The 23,786-nt window shown below is 39.6% G+C and overlaps 1 protein-coding gene across 1 annotated transcript in view; it reads right to left on the bottom strand.

Annotated features, from left to right (window-relative positions):
- The window catches only part of LOC123518175 (protein sax-3-like), a 47,324-nt gene that overhangs the window by 12,147 nt on the left and 11,391 nt on the right, over positions 1-23,786 (bottom strand). Inside the window, exons 4-5 of the mRNA XM_045278863.1 lie at positions 13,034-13,166; positions 4,197-4,253 (exon numbers count right to left, since the gene is read on the bottom strand). Of these exons, the coding sequence (XP_045134798.1) occupies positions 4,197-4,253; positions 13,034-13,166 (190 nt within the window). The remainder of the gene's footprint in view (positions 1-4,196; positions 4,254-13,033; positions 13,167-23,786) is intronic.

Genomic DNA, 23,786 nt, shown 5'->3' with positions numbered 1-23,786 from the left:
CTGACACTGTGTCCTTTGTGGTCTTTATGGCGGCATCCAGAGCAGCCAGAATGAGTAGCGAGTTAGTGACGGGACTCCGCCGCTGATTCGTCGCAGGGCCTCAGCACAGGCGGCAGTCAGTTGTTCAGTTACTCAGTCAGTTAGTCAGTCAGTCGTTCAGTTAGTGAGTCAGTCCATCAGTTGGTCAGTAAGTCAATCAGTCAGCCAGTCCATTCGCCTATCCGCCCGTCTATGTACAAGTCAGTCACTCAGACAGGCCGACAGTCAGTCAGTCAGCCCATCATGCATCTCAAGCGGGTGTGGAAGGTTTTTACCACAGTCGTTCTTTTGCTTGGTGATGGCAGGAGTTGGAAGAGGCAGAGGAGGAGGAGGCTGCTTTGTTGTGATGATGTCTCCTTGTGGTGGTGACAGCTGTTTTGTGGTGCCCTGTGTGCGGGGCTAAAAATGTGACGAAAAACATGACCCCAAAAATCCCTCCGTTTAGTAAGTTAGTTAACCTCGTTTGCTCTCTCTCTCTCTCTCTCTCTCTCTCTCTCTCTCTCTCTCTCTCTCTCTCTCTCTCTCTCTCTCTCTCTCTCTCTCTCTCTCTCTCTCTCCCTCTCTCCTTGACGCCCTACCTTCCTCCCTCTTCTTCCTGTCCTTCAAACTTCCTCTCTCCCTGCCTCCTTCCTCGAAGCCTTCCTTTCACTATCCTTCCTACACCCTTCACATCACCTCCTCTTATTCCCTCCCTCCTTTCCTCTTAGCTGCATCAGATGTCGTTTTTTTGCCTTTCTCTCCACCCTCTGACCTTCCCTGTCTTTCTTTTCTCTCTCGTATTTCTTACTATCCAGCTCTTCTCTCTCTTTTATATCACTTTTGCTCCGTGTCAACTACGTCTGAGTCACTCGATCTATATACCAGACTCCCTTTCTTCCTCCCAGCGGTCACTAGCCAATGGCAGTGCCGCTCTTAAATAACCCTCCAATCACGTCTCTCTGTGTTGGGTGTGGAGGCGGGGCTTATCCAATATTAGTTAGCCAATCAGGTGTCAGGATGTAAAGGAAACTTGCTAATTAGTGGAATGATTCAAATATTCTTTCTCTTTTTTTTACACATGAGTTTTTTTTTATTTAATGGACACGATAAGGGTTGGGTTACGTAATTGTCCAGGAAAGTGAAATATAAAAGAGAAAAAAAAAATTGCTGTAATTACTTTGCCTTCATTACCGACAAGAGGCAAGATTAAGGCGGGCTTCAGTTTTAAGGCACGTTTTTGACAAGGTGTGACGTCACTAGATGGAGAAAAATGACCTTGTAGTGTACTATAGCAGCCATTACCTTGCCAATCATTCTCTCTCTCTCTCTCTCTCTCTCTCTCTCTCTCTCTCTCTCTCTCTCTCTCTCTCTCTCTCTCTCTCTGCGACATATATCACTTCACTACACCAATATCAATAAAAAAAATAAATAAATAAAAGATCAAAGCACCGACGAGAAAAGAAAAGGCGCGGGTTATTGCGTCTTCTATCCAAGGTGATAATATTATAGAGTCAGAGAGATGGATGGTGGATGGAAGAGGTCTAAGACTGTTTTGTGACTTAAGGAAACTCACTGTCCGCCGTGGTACAGTGGAACCATGTGTGCTTTGGGTGTCTCCAAGCGCACGGGTCCGAATCCTGTCCACGGGCCGAGTGTAGGTTGGGCTTCCTCACTCAGGGCAACGGTTTCCTAGCGAGTGGGCTTTGAGATAAGACATTGACATTTTTCTATGCATGGTTATACTTTTAACGTTTCCAAGCACTAATGGTAAAAGAAAAGAATAAAGGATAATTTTATTTTATCTTTTCATGATTATATTATTAGATGAAATGTCTGAAAGTTATTTGTGATTAAGGAAACGAATGATGAAGTAGCCGTGGAAGGATCAACAGAAAACGGGACGAGAAAATAAGACGGTGACTGAAATATTCTGGAGGGTAAAGTATCACTAATGAGATAAGAAAAAAAAAATAAAGTTGAATAGTTATTTTTTTAATCTTACTCATGATTATATTATTAATTGAAATGTCTGGAAGTGATTTATTATTGAGGAAACGTATGATAAAGTAGCCATGAAAGGATCAACAGAAAACGGGAGGAGAAAATTTAACGAGGACTAAAATATTATGGAGGGTAAATGATCTAACAAGGGTGGCTACGGAACTAATTACTGGCATGCTCATTTCTTTCTTTCTTTTCTTTTTCTTTATTAATTCATGGTCTTTTTTTCTCTTTCCTGTTCATCCGAGCTTTGCGTTTCATTTACTTATATTTCTGTACACTCCTTTCTCTTTTCTCTTTCCCTCGGTGTTACTTCTCGTTTATCTATTTATTTGATTTTTACTTCATTCGTGTTGCTCTTCTTTTATTTTTTTTTGTTCTTCGTTTGTCTTCATTTGTCTTGTTACTAATCTTGACAGTAGGTACTATATTTCTCTCTCTCTCTCTCTCTCTCTCTCTCTCTCTCTCTCTCTCTCTCTCTCTCTCTCTCTCTCTCTCTCTCTCTCTCTCTCTCTCTCTCTCTCTCTCTCTCTCTCTCTGCACTATGTCGAAGTAGAGAATCAAAACACATTCTCTTCCTATGTGTATCCAGTTGTGTACGTCAGCAAGGGTTTCACTATACTCTTGTACTTGCATCTATGTACACCAGAGTGGGCTTTGCGCAATTATGTATGATTGATTGTATGAATATAATTATATACATAGTTAGTAAGATAATTAGTTAGTTAATTAATTAGCTAGTTAGAGTGTGTGTGTGTGTGTGTGTGTGTGTGTGTGTGTGTGTGTGTGTGTGAACACACACACACACACACACACACACACACACACACACACACACACACACACACACACACACACACACACACACACACACACACACACACACACACACACACACACACACACACCATAGAATAAAAGACGATAGTTGTTGTGATGATTTACAATATCAATCAGAGAGAGAGAGAGAGAGAGAGAGAGAGAGAGAGAGAGAGAGAGAGAGAGATAACAAATGTATATACCTAGAAAGAACCACACGAATGTAGCACAGACCCTGTATACAACACACACACACACACACACACACACACACACACACACACACACACACACACACACACACACACACACACACACACACACACACACACACACACACACACACACACACACACACACAAGATTGATGGCTCCGGGATGAGACCGAAACAAAGCGACCTAGTGTACTGGTGCTAATATGTTGAGCCTGATATTTCTTTGTTTTGTTTGTTTGTTTCAGAGAGAGAGAGAGAGAGAGAGAGAGAGAGAGAGAGAGAGAGAGAGAGAGAGAGAGAGAGAGAGAGAGAGAGAGAGAGAGAATTTCCTACGTTTTCGTCATAATATTCCTTAATGTAAAAAGAAAAAAAAAAGAATATAAATACAACGGTAAATATTTTGATGAGTATATTACAATTTCTGGGACCAAATTACTGCACTGCATAACATTTTTTATACATTATTATTATTATTATTATTATTATTATTATTATTATTATTATTATTATTATTATTATTATTATTATTTTTCTGTCGCTTGAGAGAGACAGAAAACACTTAACGTTTATTGTTTTTTTTATCAATATATTCTTCATAATACTGTCTATACCAAATCGCTCACTATTTTTGAAAATTAGAACAGTGCCTAATTTTTCCCTCGATGTTTACGTCTTCCCATAAAAATACGTACAAATACAAGTAGACAACGAAAGAAAAAAAAAATGGGAAACAAATAAGGAGAGAAAAAGAATAGTTAGTGAGGGGGAGAGAGAAAAAAAGAAAGAAAAACTCATAAAACTTTTTCTTTCCTTAATTATGTGGAAAGTAATATTTATAGACTTGTGGGAGTAACAGAAATATAAATCTTCATTTTATATCGTGGCGGTGACTAAAGAAAGAAATGGTGCTCGAGAAAGGAGAGAGAGAGAGAGAGAGAGAGAGAGAGAGAGAGAGAGAGAGAGAGAGAGAGAGAGAGAGAGAGAGAGAGAGAGAGAGAGAGAGAGAGAGAGATCAGCAGAGAAAAATAATGAGGGGTAAAGGAAGAGAAACAGAAGAAATGAGACTCTTGAATGAATATTTAGAGAGAGAGAGAGAGAGAGAGAGAGAGAGAGAGAGAGAGAGAGAGAGAGAGAGAACCTTACCTTGGTCTCCGGCTCCTGGTGGTATTTTGTACAGTCTCCCGTCGAGGTAACGCTTATCTGTCAGAGAAAACGGGAAAAAGAAAAGGGAAATCAGTAATCTGATAGTAGCAATAAAAAAAAAAAGAAAAGAATTAGAAATAAAAACTCTTTCAATAGGTGAGAATCTGAAACGCATTCTTTTTTTGTCAATATTACCTACTGGTGTTGTTGACGTCTGAAAATATAGTAGCTCGTTTTATATATACCTGTATGGTAGAAATTGAAAAAAAAAGGAATAAAGGAAGCTTCTCTTTCAATGACTGATAATCTGGGACTTTATTTTCATTATTAGGTATTTTTTTTTTAGTTAATGTTGTGTTATTGACCTCTGAAGATAAAGCAGGTAGTTAATTTGTCTCCCTGTGCGATGAAGTCAGCGTGGCATGGAATAATTATGTCTACGGTCGTATTCTTATTCATTTCTTTTCCTTTTTTAACAGCTGGACAAATTTTTCCCAATAGTCATTGATAAATTTCCAGACGCTCCTGTTTTTGTACGATAGTCTCTTAGATGTTTGTGTAGCCTAGGAAAGGGGAAGTAACCTGTTATTTGATTCTTTTCGTGTGTGTGTGTGTGTGTGTGTGTGTGTGTGTGTGTGTGTGTGTGTGTGTGTGTTTATTTCTACCGTACTTTGAATTTTGACTGTCGCTGGGTGGTGGTCTGCGAGTCATTATAATGGATGGGTGACATTTGATATGGAATACTGATGATGTACGAGTCTCATCTCCACTCGGTTGTTTCATATTTTCTTAGGAAGTTGGCTTTGTACGTTAGTAAATGAATGATCCCGTTCTTATATTTCTGCTACTTTCTTTCCTCACCATTGAGTTTTGCGCTTCAGTCTTCATGTTTATTTACTTTGTCGAATATTTTTTTACTGGGGGTATTAAGATTGTTATAATTTTGTTTTTGTTTCATGACTAAAAAATTCTGGTAAGAGTAGTGGCCCCTGCTTCCTCTTACTGTTACTTCCCATACTCCATCAATCTTTCATAATTGAAAATAACAACAGTATTATATCTAATGTTTTTTTTATATTTATTTTTCATTTTATCCCAAAACAACAACATTTTAGGCAAGACTTTCACAGTAGGTGCGTTCTGCTTCTTCCCTTTTGCCCTCCCGCCTCCTTAAGTAGTAACTACTCAAGCCCTCCCAAGGCCAAGAGGCGCCCCTGAGCTGCAGCTTCGACGCCTCGCTGCTTCGCCGGCTCCCCTGTGGCGTGCCACAATGGAATACCAAATTTACCAGATTTTCACCACCTTTTTCACCAGGTGTGTCCAAGTTTCCTTTATATGAGTCATTCTATCATCCTCGCTGCTCTTTCTAATGATGTTAACTTTCATAGGCAAGCTGTATCATTATTGCAAAACGTTCTCCTTTTCCTTCTCCTACTTCTCTCCTCCTCCTCCTTCTCTGTCTTATCCTTCTTTTGCTTCTCATTTTCCTTCTCCTTTTACTTTTTCTTTTCCTTTTCCTTTTCCTTCTCCTTCTCCTTCTCCTTCTCCTTCTCCTTCTCATTCTCCTTCTCCTCCTTTTCCTTCTCCTCCTTCTCCTCCTTCTCTTCTGTCTTGCTCATCTCTTATTTTTCATTTTACTGTTTTCTTCTTCTTCTTCTTCTTCTTCTTCTTCTTGTTTTTCTTCTTCTTCTTCTTCTCTTTTGTTGTTGTTGTTGTTGTTGTTGTTGTTGTTCATCTTCTTCACTTTCTTCTTTTCTTCTTTTCTTCCTCTTCTTCTTCTTCTTCTTCTTCTTCTTCTTCTTCTTTTCTTCTTCTTATTTTTATTATTATCATTATTATTATTATTATTATTATTATTATTATTATTATTATTATTATTATTATTATTATTATTATTATTATTATCATTATTATTATTACTTTTATTATTCAGTACATACATTACAACAACAACAACAACAGCAACGAAAAGGAACACAAACAACATCAACAACAACAACAACAACAACAACAACAACAACAACAACAACAACAAGGAAGAGACATAAAGGAAAAAAAATCTTTTCGTCTCTTCAGATCTTTGGGTTTCATTTGGTATTCTATTCCTTTTTTTTTTCTTGTCCATTTTTTTCCTCTTTTTTCTCTCTCTCTCTCTTTTTCTTCTTTTGGTTCTTTATGACTTTTCCAAGGCTTTATTTTCTCCCTCCACTTTTTTGCTTATCTCGTCATTTTCTTTATTTTCTTTATTGTGAAACCAACCCAATGAAGGAAAATGACTCATATTCTATCGGTCTGTCTGTCTGTCTGTATGTATATTTCTCTCTCTCTCTCTCTCTCTCTCTCTCTCTCTCTCTCTCTCTCTCTCTCTCTCTCTCTCTCTCTCTCTCTCTCTCTCTCTCTCTCTCTCTCTCTCTCTCTCTCTCTCTCTCTCTCTCTCTCTCTCTCTCTCTCTCTCTCTCTCTCTCTCTCTCTCTTATATTCAAAACAATTCAAAATTCTTTCGCTTCCAAATTTCAACTAAAATCTTTCTTCCAAAAGACAGACAACAATCCAGTTATTCTCATTCGTCGTCGGCGTCGTTGTCCTCCTCCTCCTCCTCCTCCTCCTCCTCCTCCTCCTCCTCCTTCTCCTCCTCCTCCTCCTCCTCCTCCTCCTCCTCTTTTTCTTTCTTATCCATCTCCAATTTTTTTCATTTAGTAGTATTTTAGATTTTTCCATTTCTTCTTCTTCTTCTTCTTCTTCTTCTTCTTCTTCTTCTCCTTCTTCTTCTTCTTCTTCTTCTTCTCCTTCTCCTTCTCCTCCTCCTCCTCCTCCTCCTCCTCCTCCTCCTCCTCCTCCTCCTTCTTTTCTTTCTTCTTCATCTCCTATTGTTCATTTAGCATTATATTAGAGTTTTCTTCTTCTTCTTCTTCTTCTTCTTCTTCTCTTTTCTTTTCTTTTCTTTTCTTTTCTTTTCTTTTCTCCTCCTCCTCCTCCTCCTCCTCCTCCTTCTCCTTCTCCTCCTTCTCCTTCTCCTCCTCCTCCTCCTCCTCCTCCTCCTCCTCCTCCTCCTCCTCCTCCTCCTCCTCCTCCTCCTCCTCCTCCTCCTCCTCCTCCTCCTCCTCCTCCTCCTCCTCTTCCTCCTTTCCGGAACACTTTGCATTCTCAGGAGGACGAACATGCCTAGGGAGCAGAAGGAGGAGGAGGAGGAGGAGGAGGAGGAGGAGGAGGAGGAGGAGGAGGAGGAGGAGCAGGAGCAGGAGGAGGAGGAGGAGGAGGAGTATGTCAGAAAATGTGGCCGAAGGATTTTCTTTTAAGCTCTCTCTGACTTTACGTATGTTTCTTTCCTTCCTGTTTCTCTCCTTTGTTTCATTGGCTTTTCTACTCTTGTATCTTCAAATTTAACGATAGACCTTTGTGTGTGTGTGTGTGTGTGTGTGTGTGTGTGTGTGTGTGTGTGTGTGTGTGTGTGTGTGTGTGTGTGTTTATACATGTTTTTGGGCGAATTTGTTAAAAAATATGTTGTTTTGCGAACTGCAAACACACACACACACACACACACACACACACACACACACACACACACACACACACACACACACACACACACACACACACACACACACACACACACACTGGTGTGATTAATAGCCATGAGCACAGATACGTTAATATTATGAATGGCAAAAGCAAGAAATGTAAAACAGTTACAGCCAGACTATGGAGCAGCACCACTATGACCTGGAACAACACACTGCTTCAGGTTGAGAATATTACAAATACTAATGTGATTTACACGCTGATATGAAAATATTGTGAAAATTGCAATGCATTTTGATATGTGAAGTTGAAAAGCACACGTTGTCATGCCTGTTCTTGAGTCTTCCTATTTCATAACGTGCCTGTACAGCTCCAATAGTAATTGTACATGTCGTGGGTGATGTAGCAGTGCTGTGAACTCTTGACTATCGGTATTAATTTTGTTCTGTGATTCACTGTCAGTGAAAGAAACCAGAATAAAAACGTGAATATTCTTCAAGATTTAGAATTTCCATTGTATTTCTTCTCTCTAATTCTTTCTGTCAGAGGTTTTGACTCATAGATATTCAAGTTCAGTCGTTATTCAAACATCACTGTCTCTCAGCAGGAAAGCAGTCTCGGGATAACCAGTTCACCTGCTCCCGCGCTGTGCCAGCACCATGAACATCTTTCCATGATCGGTCTTTGTCAGAAATCGATTCCCCGCCGTGCTCACCAAGTCTCACGGCCACCGTGTATTGCATCCTCTCTTTCTTGAGTTCTCTGATACTCCGAGAGTCCTTACCATTGCCAGTCGCAGTAGATCAGAGGAATCAAGGTCAAAAGAAAACGCGCAACGCAGCGGAGGTGAGTGTAGCAAGTTAATGAAGTGCTGGCTGGGACTGTACTGGCGGATGTGTATCGCAATCAGCCAGATGCTTTAAATCACCTAATTATAACAACTATTAACGAGAGGAAAGTCACAATTTAAATTAGTTTAAACGAATAAACTCATAAATTCCCAGTCAATTAATTTGAATATATAGCCACATAATGCAGGAAGACAGCTTCATTCATAGATATGTAATGCACCATGGATTTATTCATATTCTTTGTCTCTGTAACGATTTATCTACCACATATGTGTACTGTAATATATCTAGTTAGTTTACTATACCATCTTCATTGTTACGTATTCCAAAGGGTATGGAGGAGTGTTATGGGATGGCTTTCAGGACGTGCACTCTGGTTTTCCTTTGCTAATGTTTGGGAAGAATGTGATATGAATTTTCCCTAACCAGCTACTTACAGTTGCCGTATGACGTTAGTTACCTTTTCCACGAAACTGATTTAAGTTGCTTTTCGTTTTCGATATATCATTGCCTGTGCCAGTGAGTCTGTACATTTATATTTGAAGGTATCTAAATATCCAGGCTTAATTTTGTGATCGGTGAAGTAAAAAAAAAAAAAAAAAAAAATAGTAGGTAAAAAAGAAAAGTCTAATTGTAATAATCGTCATTTGATTTAATAATGATATTGGCCATGATGTCAGCGGAGTTTCAACCAATAATGCTCATTGAATACTCGCCAGGCTCTCATCTTCCGCCGTTGGTCCGTTCTTTTTAGTGTGTGCGGAGAGTGGCAGAGGAAAAATTCCAGCTGAATTTTCTACGTAACACTGTGTAGTTTCCTAAGCTCGTATTGTGTCCAGTTGAATACACATAGGTCTTGTTATACGCGAACTATCATTATGTCATTCATTGTGTTAGGTATTCTCACGTTAATGAGGTAATGTAAGTTAATTAAGAATTTATTACAGGCGGTGGTAGATATGAACCTCAGCTTTGAGCCGAGGCAACACTTCACTCGAGGCATTAGCCCCTTCAGTACTGGGAGACATTTTTACTTTGAGATTTGTTTACGATTAGACCATTTCATTGACATCAGTAAGGGTCTATAGAGGTCAGAAGATTAATTGCCTAAGTCTTCACTATTTTAATCCTCCATATAAGTTTCTGAAGTTGTGTAAAATCACAATATAACAAGCAAAATGTATATGGAAACGCGTCATGGTACTGAAGGGGTTAAGAACTATCCCAATTTTTTGCAAAGGAAATGTAAGTTCAAAAGTAAAATTCTGCCGAACAGCAATGACAAAATTTTTCAAGCTCACTTCAACAACCATTCCAGTATCATCCGAAGGCTCAACTGGCGACCACCACAGCTCTCCACTCCACCATCACACTCCTTTCCATTGCTGATATGTTCTGATATGTTAAGCGGAAAAAGTGCCGAGATTAACACTGAATTGGAGGGGGAGGGTCAAAATTGAGTCATCGAATTGATTTTTATTATGCAATACTTTTCTTGCATGAACTGGAAATAGGTGTATCTTGTCATTTATTGAGAGTGTTTGTATCCTATTTATTATTTCATGTAGCCTCTGATTTGAAGTGTTATTGATTCAGCACATATTGATTATGACACACCGCATCTCGTATGAAAGTGAATTAATCCGACTGAATGTGATATCATGCAACATTCAGCGAGCGCATGGGAAAAGTACGTATTGAAGTATTGAGATTGGATGTGACATAATATTGGTAGCATTATTTATTCAATTCTCTAGTTATCATTTTTTTTCTCCCACTTGTACACATTTTTCAATCACTATTAATGTGTTTTGATGTTTGGTTTGATGTTCTTAACCTCCAGTAGCATTCTAGCCCCTCTTCTATGTTCGTCTTTGCTAATATTCAGAAGACTGGAATTGTTTGCTTGCACTCGATTAACGAAAAGGAAAGACAGAGTAGGAAGTTAATTTTGTGATAGAGAAGAAGAAACTATAACACAACAAATAACCTTCCAGAAAAGTTGTGAGTGATTATGAAGAATACATTGTCTAGCAGTGAAAATGTAAAGTCTTTAGTTGTAAGCTGTGTTCATTTAACCTCACAACACCTACAAGAATTCACAGCTCCGTAATCAGATAACCGACATGTACCACTCGCTTCCATCCGAGACCATTCCATGAGAGGGCCGAGCAGCGTAGCGTGGAGGCATACCAGTGCATGATAAAGTCCTGGTCCCCCGCTTATCAATATTCTGACAGCGAATGATAACGTGATACTTGTTTGATAGTACGTAGTTAAGCTTGGCGATTTTACTTAATAGAAATGGAACTAGGCATCGAATATCTTAAATTTCTTGATAATTGAAATGTCAGTAATGCTTGAAAATTCCTGTACTTCAGACTTTAACATTTCATTTAGTTTAAAAAGAGTGTAGTTATCCTTGACGGTTTTATATTTTATTTTACGTTAATAAGATCGTAGACACTTAAAACAATGGAATCTTTAAAATGCTCAGTAACTCTTATGCTACAGTTGTTATCTTTTTCAAAGTCATACTCTCAACTTAAATTACATTTGATTTAATTTGTGAAGATCTGAAGTAAAAATAAAGTCATAGACACCAACATTTTTAAAACGCTCAGTTATTCTTATGTTGTTACTGATCGCTTTTGAAACTATACAATAAACTTGATCCTCATTATAACCTTATATATCTGATAAGATTTGAATAAAACATGACGATTTTACATGATATCAATAACACCGTAGACACTAACAGTTTAAACTCTTCCGGAACTCCATTGATGTCAGGGATTTGTAGAAATTATACTTTAAACTTGAACAAAACATTATTTAGTATGAGAGGCCATGATAGTCAAAGGATTAATCTGACATATTCACCACTGTATTTCTGCATCTTTCCTTATGTATATAATTATATGTAATCAATAAGTATATTATAGAAACTGACGCTTTTGATTTTATATGAGGACCGGTACTTCATGGGAATTTTTTCGTTGTGTTTGTTCCTGGCAAGTGCCCATCCTACATAAGAAAAAGACAAAACACTGCAAGACATAATCATATAAAATAACCTGCACTAATCCAACATGCAGTACCTGTATAATATAATACAGTTTTTAAGACCACTGCTCATCCCTATGCATTAATTCACTCCCTTTCTTCTCAACTCGTAATTGATGGTAAGACTGAACAATGAATACTATAGTTCGCGTGTGTTTGTGTGTGTTCAGCGCTGCTCATTCACGTATCTCCCTCAGTGTCACGCCCTCTGCAGTGCTAACGGTATCCTTGAAAAACCTGACGACTGATCTGTAAGCAAAGGAAGCAACAGATTACTGGGCTTATGTATGACAGGAAGCTCATAACATAGAGGAAGTTAACGCTGTAGGATGGTTGATTGTATTGACTGTATTACTACACTATATCTTTATTTTTTGTGAGTTTGTGTGTCACGCGTGGTGGTGCATTGGTGGCGCTGCTTCTGTCCGTGTGTTGTGAGGCCTGAGTCCCGAGCTTTCATATCAGAGTAACAAGTCTCTCTCTCTCTCTCTCTCTCTCTCTCTCTCTCTCTCTCTCTCTCTCTCTCTCTCGTTCCCACATATTTTCAGTGTTCTCATACGTAACGCTGATTTTATTTATTTTTTCCCATAATTATCGCTCCATTGTCTGATGAACGAACGACACTTAATGGACACACACACACACACACACACACACACACACACACACACACACACACACACACACACACACACACACACACACACACACACACACACACACACTCACACGAGGACAAACACAGTAATATACTTTCGTTGTATTTTCTGTTGTATTATATTATGAAATGTTGGTGTCATTTTTTTCTCTGTTTTATTTTATGGTTTTGTTGTCTTACCTTTATTATTGTATGCGTCTGAATATAATTTCCTTTTTTCTTCCTGTTTTGTTTTTTAGTCCTGTTATTTTTTTTTTTTCATTTTTGTTCCCATTTTTGATTCATGATGTGTTTTATTTTTCCATTGTTTATTTTTTATGGCGTTGATATGTAATTTTCATTGATTGATTTATATGAACACAATTTCCTTCTTTTTTTTTTTATCAATTTGTTCTCGTTCAGAATTTTTTTTTTTTTTATATATTTATTTTTTATTTTTATTTATTTTTCAATCGTGATGGTGAAACTGGTGGCTATTTTCTACAAACTTTATGGTAACACACACACACACACACACACACACACACACACACACACACACACACACACACACACACACACACACACACACACACACACACACACACACACACACACACACACACACACACACTCTCCTCCTCCTCCTCCCTCCCTTTCCTAAACCTTCTCCTCCATCCCTTCTTACTTTCTTCCTCGCTACTTATTCCTCCTCCTTCCTTTCCCTCCCTGCCTCTCCCCATCCCTTCCCGCTCGGAACTCACCTGTGACACTCAGGTAAACGTTTCTCACAATCTTTGGGTCTGAGTTCACCTGACACGTGTAAGTTCCTGCGTCCCGTGGCTGGCTGGATCGTACCTGCAACGTCCAGTCGTCAGTGTGGGGGCTGTGGAGTACCTGGGGACGAGGAGACGGAAGCGTGCGTGAGGTAGCAGTGGTGGTGGTGGTGGTGGTGATAATGATAATGATGATACGTGGTAGGTGTTATTATTTATTGTCGTTGTAGATGTAGCATTTTCGGTAGTAGTGGTGGTGGTGGTGGTGATTGTAGTAGTGGTAGTTGTAAAAGTAGTAGTAGTAGTAGTAATAGTAGTAGGAGTAGTAGTAGAGAGAGAGAGAGAGAGAGAGAGAGAGAGAGAGAGAGAGAGAGAGAGAGAGAGAGAGAGAGAGAGAGAAAGTGTCTTAGCGGTTAGATCTATTAATACATATGGTACTGTTAGGAAGAGGAGGTGGAAGGGGCGGGAGAGGAGGCCGAGGGGAAGGAGGAGGAGGAGAGGAGGAGGAGGAGGAGGAGGAGGAGGAGGAGGAGGAGGAGGAGGAGGAGGAGGAGGAGGAGGAGGAGGAGGAGGAGGAGGAGGAGGAGGAGGAGGAGAAGAAGAAGAAGAAGAAGGAGGAGGAGAGAAAAATTTGGCAGAATAATGGAGCAAGTGAGGGATGTAGAGAGAGAGAGAGAGAGAGAGAGAGAGAGAGAGAGAGAGAGAGAGAGAGAGAGAGAGAGAGAGAGAGAGAGAGAGAGAGAGAGAGAGAATGAATTATTTACAGGAGAGGGGAAGGAAACTTGTATTATATTATATGAGAAAAACTGGAGAGAAAAAAAATATTGAGGTAAGGAAGGACGAGGGAGAGATAGAGGAAAGGATGGTGGATTTACATAGCCTGAATATGAATGGATGGAGGTAAGAAAGGATGGAAGGAGGAGGAGGAGGAGGAGGAGGAGGAGGAGGAGGAGGAGGAGGAGGAGGAGGAGGAGGAGGAGGAGGAGGAGGAGGAAGATGAAGAGGAGGAGGAGGAAGAGGAAGAGGACCACATCACGAAAGGAAAGACTGTAAATGTCATGAAATTGGGTCACTACACACACACACACACACACACACACACACACACACACACACACACACACACACACACACACACACACCTAGCTACCCAATTAGTAGTGACATCAACTTACAGAGAGAGAGAGAGAGAGAGAGAGAGAGAGAGAGAGAGAGAGAGAGAGAGAGAGAGAGAGAGAGAGAGAGAGAGAGAGAGAGAGAGAGAGAGAGAGAGAAGAGAGCGTGTTGAACTGTTGATAAATTTAAAGGTTCACCCTTGAATTGGTAACAGATACCTGCTACAGGGTTTATTTCTCTTCCTTCGTCAACATATAGTATTTTGTTCCCGTGTTTCGTTTTTCGTCATCTCCGAAATTTCCTCATTATTCTTATTAATTTTTCGATCTTATTCAGGATTACATTTTTTTTCCCGTGTTTTACCCTCCTTTTTCTCTACGTGTGATTAATTTCTTTTATGGGTTACTAGTGGTGTGGTTTGCTTTGATTGCGAGAGGGTAAGTAATATGTACGTTGGTTTCTAAGTCGTTTCCAGTCTTTGTTGTGTTTTCTGAAATCAGACTTTTTTATTTTATTTTCAATGTTTGTTTGATTCATTACTCCTTCTCTTTCATGTTTGGTTTTATGAAATGTCTTAACACTTGCTAAGGATACAAATGTTTATTTATTCATATATTTAGTGGACTCCAGTGTTTATTTATTTATTTGTCTCATTTATCTCACACCAGTTTGATTTATCGAGAGTTTACTGTTTGTCTGGCACACACACACACACACACACACACACACACACACACACACACACACACACACACACACACACACACACACACACACACACACACACACACACACACACACATTTAGTCTTTTATTTCCCTATTTTTTTCCTTTTAAGCCTTTTATTTCTCTTGTTCTTTTTGTATTTCTTGGTTTTTATTTTCTTTCCCTTGCACTTTTCTCTCTTGTGTGTTTTCCTTCTTCTTTTCCAGGTATAAGCTATATCTCTTTTCTCTTTCCTGTCTGCTTGTCTGGCTCTGTCTGTCTACCTGTCTATCTGTCTGGGGTGTCTGGCTTTCTTTCTGTCATCCTCATCTTCTATTCATTCCTTTTCTTCTTTCTTCTCCTCCTATTTCTGTACGTTTCCTTCCTTTATCTTCCATTAAGACACTTACTTACTCGTCTCACAAACTCTTAAGGACCAACACATTATTTTCATTTTAGATCGCCCACTGTCCTTTGTTTTTTCCTCCTCCTCCTCCTCCTCCTCCTCCTCCTCCTCCTCCTCCTCCTCCTCCTCCTCCTCCTCCTCCTCCTCCTCCTCCTCCTCCTCGTCCATCATTAATGTCATAGCAAAGTCTAAATTTTAACGTTCATCATAGCCCACCTTCCCTTTCCGTCCTGTCTCATCATTATTCATTCATCGCCTTATAATGACCATACAGCCTCCTCTTGAAACACCTGCTCCTCTTCCTCCTCCTTCTCCTCCTCGTCGTCCTCCTCCTCCTCGTCGTCCTCCTCCTTCTGTTGTTGTTGTTGTTGTTGTTGTTATGGATGCTGCTGTTGTTGTTCGGATATTTCTTGTTGTTGTTATTATTATCATTATTATTATTATTATTATTATTATTATTATTATTATTATTATTATTATTATTATTATTATTATTATTATTATTATTATTATTATTATTATTATTATTATTATTATTGTTATTGTTATTATTATTATTATTATTATTATTATTATTATTATTATTATTATTATTGTTGTTTTTGTTGTTTTGTTGTTTTAGTTGTTTTGTTGTTGTTGTTGTTGTTCTTCTTCCTGCAATTGTTGTTGTGTAGGATGACAAGGAGGAAAAGCAATAGCAGAAAAGAAAAAAAAAAAATATGTGTAGGAGAGGCGGAGGAGTAGGAAAAATCATTCGAATGCAGCAGACTTTTTAAACCCTATTTTGCATGATTGAACACCATTTACATTATCAATACTTCATCTCATTGTCAACTGAAGGAGGAGAAAGATGAACGCATCATAGAATAGCGACAGAGACGTCCCCTTATGTGATGACTTGGAGGTTTGAGAGCGGCAGTCCAGTGTAAAAGTCTACAAGTAGTGAACTGTGGCGCGTAAGTTCCCGAGACTTTCATATCTTGATTTACTATACTAAAGGCTTTCTTGGTGGCCTTGGTGTGTTATTCAAGCTAGGTTATCATTAATTTCTGAGAGCTGCTTGAATACTTATACTTATTTTAGTTAGGCAGTCTGTCAGTTAGTCCACCAGTTCGTCGGTCAGTCAGTCAGTGATTGAGTGATGAGAGTCAGCAAGAGAAGTTAAATGTGAAAGTTAAATCTTACATTACATACGGTATGTGATGTTTTTTTTCCTCTTCGTCTTCCCTTTCTTTCTCTTTCTCTTCCTCTACCTCTTCTTCTACTTCTTCCTCACCTTCTTCCTCCTCCTCCTCCTCCTCCTCCTCCTCCTCCTCCTCCTCCTCCTCCTCCTCCTCCTCCTCCTCCTCCTCCTCGAACAACAACAGGAACCTCACATCACTACGAATTTTTCTTTCTCATTTTTTATCTTCTTATTTTGTCTTTCTTTTCCCTTCCGCCTTTTGTCTTACTAGGCCTAATGGAAATTCTGCCGCCCGCCAAAGAGAGAGAGAGAGAGAGAGAGAGAGAGAGAGAGAGAGAGAGAGAGAGAGAGAGAGAGAGAGAGAGAGAGAGAGAGGGGAGTGTAATGTATTCCTTCCTAAAAAATATCAATAACTTTTCACTCCTGGACATCGCAAGGGAGTTAGTTAAGGTTTGATGAGTTCAGTAGTGCGAGTTTTATTTACATGGTGTGTTGTTGTTGTTGTTGTTGTTGTTGTTGTTGTTGTTGTTGTTGTTGTTGTTGTTGTTGTTGTTGTTGTTGTTGTTGTTGTTTTTTTTTGTTGTTGTTTTTATTTTGTTTTGTTTTTGTTGTTTCTATTTTTGTCAGTACTATTATTGTCTTTACTATTTTTATCACTACTACTACTACTACTACTACTACTACTACTACTACTACTACTACTACTACTACTACTACTACTACTACTACTACTACTACTACTACTACTATTATTATTATTATCATTATTATCATTATTATCATTATTATTATTGTTATTACTATTACCATTAATATTGTTATTGATGATAGTGATGATGGGAGTACTAGAAGTAGCAGTAATTGTAGTGTTTCTGTATTTTACTTACCTATGTCCTGAAGTCATTTAAGAGGGAGATTTCAAGACATTTATTTTTTGGTCATTTCTCTTGACCTTGTTAGGAAACTGACCGGAGAGTTGGCCTTTTTTTTTAAACGTTTTTGTTGCCCTTCGCTAGTACTAACCTCTTGAATGAAAACAAAAAAAGAAATAGTAGTATGTAGTAGTCATAATAATTGACCATAAAGAGAGAGTGAGAGAGAGAGAGAGAGAGAGAGAGAGAGAGAGAGAGAGAGAGAGAGAGAGAGAAAGAATGATAATGGTGATAATAGAAAAGAAAGAAATGATAATAATAATAATAATAATAATAATAATAATAATAATAATAATAATAATAATAATAATGATAAAAAACACTAAACATTCTTGGGCTAAACTATTCCTTACTCTCTCTCTCTCTCTCTCTCTCTCTCTCTCTCTCTCTCTCTCTCTCTCTCTCTCTCTCTCTCTCTCTCTCTCTCTCTCTCTCTCTCTCTCTCTCTCTCTCTCTCTCTCTTCCTGTGGCATCAGCGGCGGACGTTATATATCTGGCCGTTCGTTCGACAATTTTAACTCCCCGTACGAAGCTTGGTATCCCGCCCACCTAGACCGCTTTAAGCCTGGGAAGGGGTCGGAGGGGGCATGGAGTAAATACGTTGGTGAATTTCAATACAGGAAGTAGTAGCGGCAAAAGTTTGAGTAGTAGTAGTAGTAGTAGTAGTAGTAGTAGTAGTAGTAGCAGTAGCAGTAGTGGTAGTGATTGTAGTAGTTCGATGCGAAATTACACTTCATTATCGGTGCATTATCCCTTCCGTGTTTGTTTATAGTAAATTGTGGGTGATTTACCGGAACCATTACATTTTTGCGAGCCTTGTTTTCTGAGTGATGTGATTCGTTTAGTGGGCGATTGATGCGATGGAACGTGTGGGGAATAGTGGTTGAAGGACTTTTTTTTTTTTTTTTTTAATTTTTACCGTTCTGCTCTGCGTGATTTGAGAGTAATTTAATGCGATTGCTGTTTGCTTCCATTATTTTCTTAGTGGGCGATTGATGGAATGAAACTTGCGAAGAGTACGTGTTTAAGAGTCTCTTTATTATGTTTATTTACTCTGACCTCGAGACTGATAAGCCGACTGGATATGATTATCTATTTATGTTATTTTGTAGTCGAGGTTTGATCGCTGGAAGTTAGTGGAGACTTTTTATTACTAATGTTTTTCCCTGTTTTAAAATTTCCTGTCTTTCTGATTTTATTGATTTGGGAGTAGGTTTAATGGAATCAATATTTTTTGCAGACCATTGATCGATTTGAATAAAGAAAGAGTACTTGTTTATAATTTATTTTCTCTCCTTTCGGTCTTCTTTTGCTGATTTGGGAGTAACTAATTGAATTCACTATTTGCTTATACAGTATTAATTCTTTCTTGATCCTTTTGTCTTCTTTTTTTTGTCACCATTCTGTCCTTTTGATGTGATCTAAGAGTATTTGTATTTGCTTACATAGTATTCATTGGGTAAGTGTTTTGAAGGCTTAAAATTGTGGACTGTGGTTGTTTAAGAAATTTTGGTCTATTTTCAAGTCTCCTCTCGGTTTGTTTCTTATAATTTCAGTGTAATTTACGGAAATCAATATCTATCTGCATTATTTTTTCAGATTTCTAATGTGTTTAAGTAAGTATTTGATCGACTAAAAAATAAAACTCTTGGAAGGGAATGTATATAATCGTTTCAGAAAGTTTTGTCGATTGCTTAAACTCTTCTCAGTCTTGTGTGTAATTTACTTACCTTATTTGCCTACTTTGTTTTCCAAGTAAGGTAGACAATTTTTTGAGTTATTTGATATATAAGATTGATACCTTTTGCGTAGTTTAAACCCCTGAACGCTACTGATAACGCTTATTTTATTCTTGTACAGAAATTGAACTACAGGCATTAAAACATATGAATTGCACCATCACTTCTTTTATATGCAGTGTACCTTTGAAGATTATTCAGTAACTTGATGCCTTCCGTAAATCTTGAGAAACCGTGGCAGGCAAAGAGTTAAACAAGCTTGGGGTTTTTATTTTATTCGGTTTTTTCCTCTGTTAAAATGGAGGATTATTGTTTAAGAACTCGTATTTTATCTCTCTCTCTCTCTCTCTCTCTCTCTCTCTCTCTCTCTCTCTCTCTCTCTCTCTCTCTCTCTCTCTCTCTCTCTCTCTCTCTCTCTCTCTCTCTCTCTCTCTCTCTCTCTCTCTCTCTCTCTCTCTCTCTCTCTCTCTCTCTCTCTCTCTCTCTCTCTCTCTCTCTCTCTCTCTCTCTCTCTCTCTCTCTCTCTCTCTCTCTCTCTCTCTCTCTCTCTCTCTCTCTCTCTCTCTCTCTCTCTCTCTCTCTCTCTCTCTCTCTCTCTCTCTCTCTCTCTCTCTCTCTCTCTCTCTCTCTCTCTCTCTCTCTCTCTCTCTCTCTCTCTCTCTCTCTCTCTCTCTCTCTCTCTCTCTCTCTCTCTCTCTCTCTCTCTCTCTCTCTCTCTCTCTCTCTCTCTCTCTCTCTCTCTCTCTCTCTCTCTCTCTCTCTCTCTCTCTCTCTCTCTCTCTCTCTCTCTCTCTCTCTCTCTCTCTCTCTCTCTCTCTCTCTCTCTCTCTCTCTCTCTCTCTCTCTCTCTCTCTCTCTCTCTCTCTCTCTCTCTCTCTCTCTCTCTCTCTCTCTCTCCTCAGTTTACACGTCCTGACAGCGAGCGTTTCATTCATATTGAAATCACCTCATACTGAATTTATTTATGTATCTCTGGTATTGTTTATGATTTATGAAGCCTTTGTTGATCTATTTTTTTTTTCTCAAGTTCAGCTATTCGCATTTATCGTCTCTCATTTATTTCCTTAGTGTGAAATTATGATCTGCTTTGCTTCCTTAAGTGTTGTGATTTTCTGTTTGTATTTTCGTTCCAAGACTTGTTTTTGTAGTACAGATGAAAATGTGTGTGTTTTCTTTAAGCTTCTTACTTTCAAGTGGTTAGTATATTTGTAGACCAGGAAATGAATGCATGTCTCAGAGTTTTATACAGCTTTTATTACCGATGCTGTGTTTGTGTAGAGAGGAAAGTGTTTTATAATATTTTGGTGTGCAACGAGTTAACCGTAAAAAAAAATCTTGTATTTTGGTTTGTAGCGCGTTAGCAAAGATAAAAATGGTGGTTTCGAATGTATTGCTTTGTACCGAAGGCCGCTGTGATGCTGCATTACGGAAAAGAGGAAGAAAAGAACCGAGTCTCGCTTTGCTTTCTTTTCGTAGTATAATTTCACATATCACATAATACAAAGTCCCGCAGTGTCTTAAAGGAGAGAGAGAACGAGAGAGAGAGAGAAAAAAAAAACATACTGAATTATATACTGTACGAAACAAAAGACTTGCAAATCTTTACCTTGGAGTCGTATTGTAGTAACGCTCAGAATCCTGTATCAAATATTCATCTGCCATCTGCTATTTCAGTCACATCACTATTATTCCGAAGTGCAGAATGAAAATCCTCAGCTAAAAGTAACAATGCATCACGTATTCATTTTATTTCTCGTAATGAATCATGTAGCGTCCGTGCATGGGGAGGTGTAGCTAGAGAGAGAGAGAGAGAGAGAGAGAGAGAGAGAGAGAGAGAGAGAGAGAGAGAGAGAGAGAGAGAGAGAGAGAGAGAGAGAGAGAGAGAGAGAGAGAGAGAGAGAGAGAGAGAGAGAGAGAGAGAGAGAGAGAGAGAGAGAGAGAGAGAGAGAGAGAGAGAGAGAGAGAGAGAGAGAGAGAGAGAGAGAGAGAGAGAGAGAGAGAGAGAGAGAGAGAGAGAGAGAGAGAGAGAGAGAGAGAGAGAGAGAGAGAGAGAGAGAGAGAGAGAGAGAGAGAGAGAGAGAGAGAGAGAGAGAGAGAGAGAGAGAGAGAGAGAGAGAGAGAGAGAGAGAGAGAGAGAGAGAGAGAGAGAGAGAAAGAAAGAAAATGAAGATCGGGAATTCACAGCAGCCACCGCCTCAGCTGGTCCAGCAATGTGAGAAGACTGTCACCATGGTGGAGGTGACGCATCAGCAGGTGAAGCGATTATTGCGGGGGCTGGACACACAGAAAGCCACCGGCCCTGATGACATCAGCCCGCACCTGCTGAAGCGATGCTCCCAGGAACTGGCTGCCCCTCTCACCCAAGTCTTCACAACTTGTGTACGGGAAAACGTCTGGCCTTCAGTGTGGAAGGAGGCTCGAGTAGTTCCCGTACACAAAAAAAGCTCCAGGACGGACCCAAAAAACTACAGACCCATATCCCTGTTGTCAGTGGTGGGTAAAGTGTTTGAGAGGGTCGTGGCAGAGGTGGTGTGTAGCCATCTCAAGGACAATGCCCTCCTCTCAGACCAACAGTTTGGGTTCAGACCTGGAAGGTCAACCTCCGACCTAATGATGCTTCTCACCAGGCATTGGCAGGACGCCCTCGACGACGGCAAGGACACTATAGTGGTTGCTTTGGACATAGCAGGAGCTTTTGATAAAGTATGGCACAACGGATTACTAGAAAAGCTTCGTGCTAAAGGCATCCAGGGTGGCTTGCTACGACTCTTGGGAAATTACCTGCAGGACAGAAGCCTCAAGGTGGTTGTCAACGGGCAAACATCTGAGTCCCTGCCTGTGGAGGCATCAGTGCCACAGGGTTCAATTCTTGGCCCACTCCTGTGGAATATCTACGTGGATGATCTTCTCCAGCTACTGCCAGGAGTCATGGCCTATGCTGATGACTGCACCCTCTCCTATACCTATCCACGCCAGGACAGTGGGCGGGCTGCTGAGGCCATCAATCAGCAGCTACGAGTGATAAAGGAGTGGGGTGCTCGCTGGCAAGTGACATTCGCGCCGGAGAAGACACAAGCAATGGTTGTCTCTCGGTCCCCAGCCGCCATGGCAGCAATGGCAGGAAAGTTGTCTTTTGGCGCTGCTGCTCTCCCACTCAAGATGACGTCAAGATACTTGGAGTGGAGGTGGATCGAGGGCTGAGGTTTGACAGGCATGTCAAAACCATTGCCAAGAAAGCCTCTCACAGGATCTCCGCTCTCAGAAGGATCGCCAGTTTCCTCGACAGGAAGGGAGACTGCTGCTGTACAAGGCACAGGTGCGGCCCCACCTTGAATACGCAGCTCTCTCCTGGATGTCCTGTGCCGCCACACACAGAAGGAGACTGGACAGCATCCAACGCCGCGCCATACGGCTAGTAGATGCTGCACTACCACCTCACCCAGAGCCTGAGCGTCCCCTTGATTCACTGGAACACCGCAGAGACGTGGCGGCGATCGTAGTGTTCCATAAGGCACAGGTGCAAAGAGTGCCACATCTGGCAGGGCTGCGTCATCCTCTAAGAGTCACCGCACGGAGCACGAGAACGGTGCTCAATGGTGGTGACGCCGTAGAGGTGCCGCGATCCCACGGGTGTCAGCATCAACGCACCTTCGCAGGACGCGTCTCCAGGATGTGGAACTTGTTCACGGCCGCGGTGCCTCACGTCCAGGAGATGAACACACAGTGTCAAACTGATGGCACATAAGTGGAGACAGACACTGCCAACTCCTCTGACACTCTTTGTGACGTGACACTCAGTGTAGTGCAGTGCGTGAATAGTGCTAGTGAAGTGAAACGAATAGTGCTCCATTTACATGCTGACCATCTTGTATATTATCTATTTTTAAGTCTTGTAAATATTGTAGAGAAATAGATTGTAGTACCCTTAGAATAGGTAGCACACGACAGTGCGCCTTTGGGTACATGCTCCTTTGTATTATAGTTTTGTTTAAATAAAAAAAAAAAAAAAAAAAAGAGAGAGAGAGAGAGAGAGAGAGAGAGAGAGAGAGAGAGAGAGAGAGAGAGAGAGAGAGAGTCCCGTGCATTCATTGAAGAGTGAATAGATGTAATGAATAATGAAAAATATGCGTTTCTGGAGCGAGGATGGAAGAAGAGAGGTGCAAAAGTTATTGGTGACAGATTTTATATGAGCCCAAGTGAGGCTAAGCTAACAGAGATCCTCCCAGTGATGACAATGCTGAGGATTAAACAATATGTTTCCTCATACAGGCTTAGGACATATTGAAAGACTTTATTGTTATTATTATTTTTATTATTATTATTATTATTATTATTATTATTATTATTATTATTATTATTATTATTATTATTATTATTATTATTATTATTATTATTATTATTATTATTATTATTATTATTATTATTATTATTATCATTATTATCATTATTATTATTAGTAGTAGTAGCAGTAGCAGTACTAGTCGCAGTAGTAGTAGTTATGATAATAAATGGTGGTGGTAGTAGTAGTAGTAGTAGTAGTAGTAGTAGTAGTAGTAGTAGTAGTAGTAGTAGTAGTAGTAGTAGTGATAGTAGCAATGATGGTAGTTGTAACGTTTTCTTTGTTAAAAAAAATATAATCATCAGAAGAAATGAAGATAGT

The sequence above is a fragment of the Portunus trituberculatus genome, chromosome 43 (genome assembly GCF_017591435.1).
Source record: "Portunus trituberculatus isolate SZX2019 chromosome 43, ASM1759143v1, whole genome shotgun sequence".
NCBI lineage: Eukaryota > Metazoa > Arthropoda > Malacostraca > Decapoda > Portunidae > Portunus > Portunus trituberculatus.
Note: the sequence above shows the minus strand (reverse complement) of the source record. Positions and strands in the feature narration are given on the sequence as shown.